Consider the following 7,030-nt stretch of genomic DNA (forward strand, 5'->3'; position numbering starts at 1 on the left):
TACACGATTACACTTCCTTGTGTTTATTACACGATCACTCTTCCTTGTGTTTATTACACGATCACTCTTCCTTGTGTTTATTACATGATTACTCTTCCTTGTGTTTATTACACGATTATACTTCCTTGTGTTTATTACACGATTACACTTCCTTGTGTTTATTACACGATCACACTACCTTGTGTTTATTACACGATCACTCTTCCTTGTGTTTATTACACGATCACTCTTCCTTGTGTTTATTACACGATTACTCTTCCTTGTGTTTATTACACGATTATACTTCCTTGTGTTTATTACACGATTACTCTTCCTTGTGTTTATTACACGATTACTCTTCCTTGTGTTTATTACACGATCACTCTTCCTTGTGTTTATTACACGATAACTCTTCCTTGTGTTTATTACACGATCACACTTCCTTGTGTTTATTACACGATCACTCTTCCTTGTGTTTATTACACGATCACTCTTCCTTGTGTTTATTACACGATCACTCTTCCTTGTGTTTATTACACGATCACTCTTCCTTGTGTTTATTACATGATCACTCTTCCTTGTGTTTATTACACGATCACTCTTCCTTGTGTTTATTACACGATCACTCTTCCTTGTGTTTATTACACGATTACTCTTCCTTGTGTTTACTACACGATCACACTTCCTTGTGTTTATTACACGATCACTCTTCCTTGTGTTTATTACACGATCACACTTCCTTGTGTTTATTACACGATCACACTTCCTTGTGTTTATTACACGATCACTCTTCCTTGTGTTTATTACACGATCACACGTCCTTGTGTTTATTACACGATCACTCTTCCTTGTGTTTATTACACGATCACTCTTCCTTGTGTTTATTACACGATCACTCTTCCTTGTGTTTATTACACGATTACTCTTCCTTGTGTTTACTACACGATCACTCTTCCTTGTGTTTATTACACGATCACTCTTCCTTGTGTTTATTACACGATCACACTTCCTTGTGTTTATTACACGATCACACTTCCTTGTGTTTATTACACGATCACTCTTCCTTGTGTTTATTACACGATCACACTTCCTTGTGTTTATTACACGATCACACTTCCTTGTGTTTATTACACGATCACTCTTCCTTGTGTTTATTACACGATCACACTTCCTTGTGTTTATTACACGATCACTCTTCCTTGTGTTTATTACACGATCACTCTTCCTTGTGTTTATTACACGATCACACTTCCTTGTGTTTATTACACGATCACACTTCCTTGTGTTTATTACACGATCACACTTCCTTGTGTTTATTACACGATCACTCTTCCTTGTGTTTACTACACGATCACTCTTCCTTGTGTTTATTACACGATCACTCTTCCTTGTGTTTATTACACGATCACACTTCCTTGTGTTTATTACACGATCACACTTCCTTGTGTTTATTACACGATCACTCTTCCTTGTGTTTATTACACGATCACTCTTCCTTGTGTTTATTACACGATCACTCTTCCTTGTGTTTATTACACGATCAGTCTTCCTTGTGTTTATTACACGATTACTCTTCCTTGTGTTTATTACACGATTACTCTTCCTTGTGTTTATTACACACACATTTGGGATGGCATAAGGGTGAGTAAATGATGACAGAATTAAAATTTTTGTGTGAACTGTCCCTTTAAATAAATTGAACAAGCAGTAAAATAATTGTTTTTCTTCGTGTATTTAATTATTAATCAGAAGTTTGAGTCATTAATCACTTTTCTGAATATTGACTGTAGGGCTGCACAATTAATCATATTTTAATGGCGATCATGATTTCTGTCGCAGTGAAGTGCTTTGAAAAGTTCAGTTCTAGTGTGTGTTTTGAAGTATTTCCTACTGAAACATGAAGTGGGGGCGGGACATGTTGAACGACTCATCCCTTTTAAAAAACAGCCAATAGACTTTAGTTTACAGCCACATATTGATTACTGGAGAAACTGCTGATCTCAACACCAGCTCGACTTGATCGTACGGACAATATTAAAACATACACACGCACTCATCCAGAACAGATGAACAACAAACAAGCGAGTGTTTCAATGTTTAGAAGCACAATACACTAAATATAAAGAGTAAATAACACTTACTTGTGCTGTACATCCCAAGAAACCTCTGAAAAATGTGCATTAAAATATCAATTAAACACAGTAAATTCTCCCCATCCGTTGGGATTCACTGATATTTCTCTATAGAAATGTACAAATTCAAGCCAGCGGACGGCTAACGGTTAAGTTTATGAAATGTAACAGGGATACTGACTCTTCTAGAATAAAATGATCCATGATTATTTGAATCAGGTGTAGTTTCGGGTGGGGTGTCAGATATTGGACAGTGGGGGTGTAGGAGGCAAAAGCTTGAGAAACCCTTTTATAAGCGGGACAGAAACGGTTGACTGCGTCTGTAAGAGAAGATTACGAGCTCAGAATTAAACATACATGTGTGAATTAACGTTCATAAATAAGTAGGCGAAGTTTAATTGAACATGGCATGTGTGATATTAGCGAGCAGAAATGATCAGCCAGTGTGTGTACAGATGACACATCACAAGTGCATTTCACCTCACGTTACCCATCAGGCTGTGCAATACAGCGCCGCAGGAGTTAAGAGGATCCTTTGCATTAGAGATCATCTGATTATGTGTGTTATAGGGCTCGGCGATACACAAGAAATATTTTCACGATGTTTAATAAATATGGCGATATTCGATGACATCATCAACACCCGTGCCACCACTGCCTTTATGACACAAGTAATGAGTAATAAATAAATAGGATATGATTAAAAGCTCTGCACGAAGCAGAACTGCCGTCCCATTCTTCACTTTGCCCTCATGTCTCTTACAGCCCGAAAGTTCTTGTGTGTGTCTGCGACAAGCAGTCCCTCAGAACAGGGTTTCAGCGGGTCACGTAGTTACTCCATCGAGCAATGCTTTAACCCCGGAGAAGGTGAATATGTTTGTTTTCCTTTCTAGATACCTGCGTTAGATGATGTTGCAAAAGAAAGGTTTGACTGTTCTTGATCTAACTCAAGCGGTTTATATTGTCTGTGTTGACCTTTACAGGTTAGCCGTGATGATTTCTGCATACACTTCATTTCATTTATTGAATCAAGGATATCTCTAAAGTGAAAATCTATTGATCGTAGATAAGCACCTCCTTAAACCGAAACCAACTTCTTCCACCGGGTCACCGCGCGAGTGTCCGTCTATCAAAACAGCGGGAAATGACCAATGCAAACTGAGATGTAATGATGATTAAATAACTGATATAATCATCATCTCTGGAGAGTTTGTGACTTCACTTGTCTGTGCTGAGACGAACAGAAAACACTTCATCACTTCTTCTGTGTGATCGTTCAACTTGTGTTTGTTTTGCGTTTCATTAATGCAGTAATGTGAAGAAAATCCGTTTAAGGTGTTTTGCATTATTGTATAATTGACGTTTTTTAAACTGCGCGACTGTAAAGACGCACGCCATCGTTTCATTTCAAAACAAACTTTCAATGAAATGTTTGTTAATGGAGTGGACGATGACGTTTATGGTTTGAAACTGTATTTCTGTAATATTGAGTTTGTCATATTCCTGCTGTTAGTTGCTCAGTGTTTGGATTCGAGGGAACGACGAAAATATTGTGATTTAAACTGTGATATAAAAAGTAAAAGTTAATTAAAGTGAATGTAGAATTTATCTGTATTGTTTTAAAAGCTGTAATAATTTGAGAATGATAAGTATTGGGATACTGTTTAATATTTAGATGTGGGCATTGGGGTATTAGTCCGACATCATCGATGACACGTTCCTGTGTTTTATACAGAACAGCTGTGTTTGCATCTGAACACATTATACCGTATTTAGCGCTCTAGAGTGCACATTTGCATAATTCTCTAATGTTTGAAAATGTGGAGATGATGAAAGCACAGAAATAACACACACTTCCTTTAGTGTTGTGTTATTACCAAAATAATGTGACCGTACAGATTATTACAGAAAAATTTGACTATTTTATTGCAATAATAATAATAATAATAATTAAAAAATGTTATCTTTTTTTTTTTTTCTCCCCAATGTGTAACGGCCAATTCCCAATGCGCTCTAAGTACTGGTGGTGGTGTAGTGACTCTCCTCAATCCGGGTGGCGGAGGATGAATCTCAGTTGCCTCCGTGTCTGAGACGTCAATCGGCGCATCTGATCACGTGACTCGTTGTGCATGACACCGCGGAGACTCACAGCATGTGGAGACTCATGCTACTCTCCACGATCCAAACACAACTCACCACACGCCCCATTGAGAGCGAGAACCACTAATCACCACCACGAGGAGGTTACCCCATGTGACTCTACCCTCCCTAGCAACCGGGACAATTTGGTTGCTAAGGAGACCTGACTGGAGTCACTCAGCACGCCCTGGATTCAAACTCAAGACTCTAGGTGTGATAGTCAGCGGCAATACTCGCTGAGATACCCAGAGACCCCTCATGTGATCTTTTAAACAGGACTGTGAACACCCTACATGATAACTCCTATTGCCAGTGAAGTATGCAGAGTTCATGACTTCATTCTGGTCAAAAGGAATAATTTACTCGTTTGTAGTTTTAACACCTTGTTGAACATGAGAGCTGCTGTTTATTTCATGATTTCTTTAGAATGTGTAAGTCGTGCAATCAGTCCTGTAAAATAACAATCCTCAAATGACAGAATCAACATCATTAACATTTTCTGCTAAATAATGGTGATTATCATTTAAACCAATATCACCAAAATCCACCGTATGTATATTAAACAATGTTACATAATGAATAAGAATATGATCATTAAAGATTACATTACTTAGCAGAGAAGTCTGTATCTCAGCGAGTATTGACGCTGACTATCACAGCTGGAGTCGTGAGTTTGAATTCAGGGTGTACTGAGTGACTCCAGTCAGGTCTCCTTAGCAACCAAATTGGGCTGGTTGCTAGGGACGGTAGAGTCACATGGGGTAACCTCCTCGTGGTGGTGATTAGTGGTTCTCTCAATGGGGTGTGTGGTGAGTTGTGTGTGGATCGTGGAGAGTAGCATGAGTCTCCACATGCTGTGAGTCTCCGCAGTGTCATGCACAACGAGTCACGTGATCAGATGCGCCGATTGACGTCTCAGAAGCGGAGGCAACTGATACTCGTCCTCCACCACCCGGACTGAGGCGAGTAACCGCGCCATCACGAGGACCTGCTAAGTTGTGCGAATTGGGCTTTCCAACATTGGGAGAAAAAGGGATTAATATTAAAAATAATAATTAAATTATTTGACAGAATTAATAAAATCTATTAAGGATGTCAAATTAAAATAAAAAATTTTAATATTCATCAAATTACAAATAAAAATGCATATTCAAATGCAAAAGCTCTGCATTGGTATTTTATATTTGATTATGACTTAGTGGAGGTCTTTGGTCGTTGCGCTCTTATCAGCATCTCGTAGCACAAGGGGCCGTTCACACAGAACCATTATATGTTTGTCTGCGCTCCTTTCACATTGTTTTTGGATGTACACCGATCAGCCACAACATTATAACCACCTGCCTAATATTGTGTAGGTGCCCTCGTGGCACCACACCAGCGCCAACCTGCACCTCAGAACAGCATTCAGAGATGATATTCTTCAGCACAATTGTACAGAGTGATTATCTGAGTTATCTGGAAACACTTGATGATGAGATCAACAGAGAATGGTCAACTGAGAATGTGAACTTACTGACATCACATTTTTCCCCATTCTGTTGGTTGATGTGAACATTAACATTGTGACCTGAGAGATCAACAGAGAATGGTCAGACTGGTGTGAGCTGATAAAGTCTACAGTAACTCAGATAATCACTCTGTACAATCGTGATGAAGAATTTCATCTCTGAATGCTGTTCTGAGGTGCAGGTTGGCGCTGTTGTGGTGGCACGAGGGCACCTACACAATATTAGACAGGTGGTAATAATGTTGTGGCCGATCGGTGTAAACATAAGCTAGATGGGCCTCGATGTGTAGTGTAAACTTTTAAAAGTGACGCACATGTTCTGAAACACTGTTAAGTTGAAAGGAGTTCCGGATGTTTCTGTTGCGCTCATCTAACCTCCTGTTTCTACAGTCTCAATGGATGCACGCATTACCGCTGTGACTCGGACCGGCAAACGCCACTTCTCAAACAGGTCCATCATGGGAATATTCCTGCTGTACATACAACTGTACTTAATATCACACAATGTGCTGCGGCTATATGAAGTATTGCCATAGTATCAATAGTAACTTTCTTTTCTTGTTTGACTTTTTTTACTTGTTGGTTTATTTTGATTCATTTCTAGAAACAATATGAATTTATAATGATTAGTTGCTCATTCTTCCCCAAACTCAAATAATGTCTTTAAACTTCTCGGATGGTTAAGTGGAACAATTCAGATTTGTTGCTCGCCCATTTTGCCCGCTGTAATGTGTAATAGAAGATTATTGCAGGATCTGGAGGAGAATGTGCAGTCGCAGTTTACTGTCAGAATAAACTCTAAATCTAGACAATGAGCTGAACTTGATTTCTGAACTTCTGCTGTTGATTTCTGTGAGTTTTTGCTCATGTGTTTGTGTATCAGGAAGAAGACGAGGTGCCGGACGACGAGACGGTGAATCAGATGATCGCCAGGAGTGAAGACGAGTTTGATCAGTTCATGGTTTCTGTTCATTTCTCACAATTACTGCAACAGAGTCGATGTCTCCTTCAGAGTCCAGTTCATAAAATACATTCCAGATGAATCTCTCTCTCTCGCTCTCTCTCTCTCTCTCTCTCTCTAGCGGATGGATTTGGACCGGCGACGCGAGGAAGCTCGTAACCCGAAGCGCAAGCCGCGTTTGATGGAGGAAGACGAGCTGCCCACCTGGATCATGAAGGACGACGCCGAGGTGGAGAGACTCACCTGTGAGGAAGAGGAGGAGAAGATGTTCGGCCGTGGCTCGCGTCAGAGGAAAGAGGTCGATTACAGCGA

The 7,030-nt window shown here is 39.6% G+C and overlaps 1 protein-coding gene across 2 annotated transcripts in view; it reads left to right on the forward strand.

Moving 5' to 3' along the window:
* Window positions 1–7,030, forward strand: part of LOC127646618 (transcription activator BRG1) — a 53,647-nt gene that overhangs the window by 38,588 nt on the left and 8,029 nt on the right. The window contains exons 26-28 of one of the 2 annotated variants that reach the window (XM_052130376.1): window positions 2,877–2,978; window positions 6,641–6,718; window positions 6,840–7,030. The exon at window positions 6,840–7,030 is cut by the window's right edge and continues 28 nt beyond it. In XM_052130376.1, coding sequence (XP_051986336.1) covers window positions 2,877–2,978; window positions 6,641–6,718; window positions 6,840–7,030 — 371 coding nt within the window. The remainder of the gene's footprint in view (window positions 1–2,876; window positions 2,979–6,640; window positions 6,719–6,839) is intronic. The other variant, XM_052130377.1, reaches the window with a different exon arrangement.

Source organism: Xyrauchen texanus, chromosome 7 (assembly GCF_025860055.1).
Source record: "Xyrauchen texanus isolate HMW12.3.18 chromosome 7, RBS_HiC_50CHRs, whole genome shotgun sequence".
In the NCBI taxonomy this organism is placed as follows: domain Eukaryota; kingdom Metazoa; phylum Chordata; class Actinopteri; order Cypriniformes; family Catostomidae; genus Xyrauchen; species Xyrauchen texanus.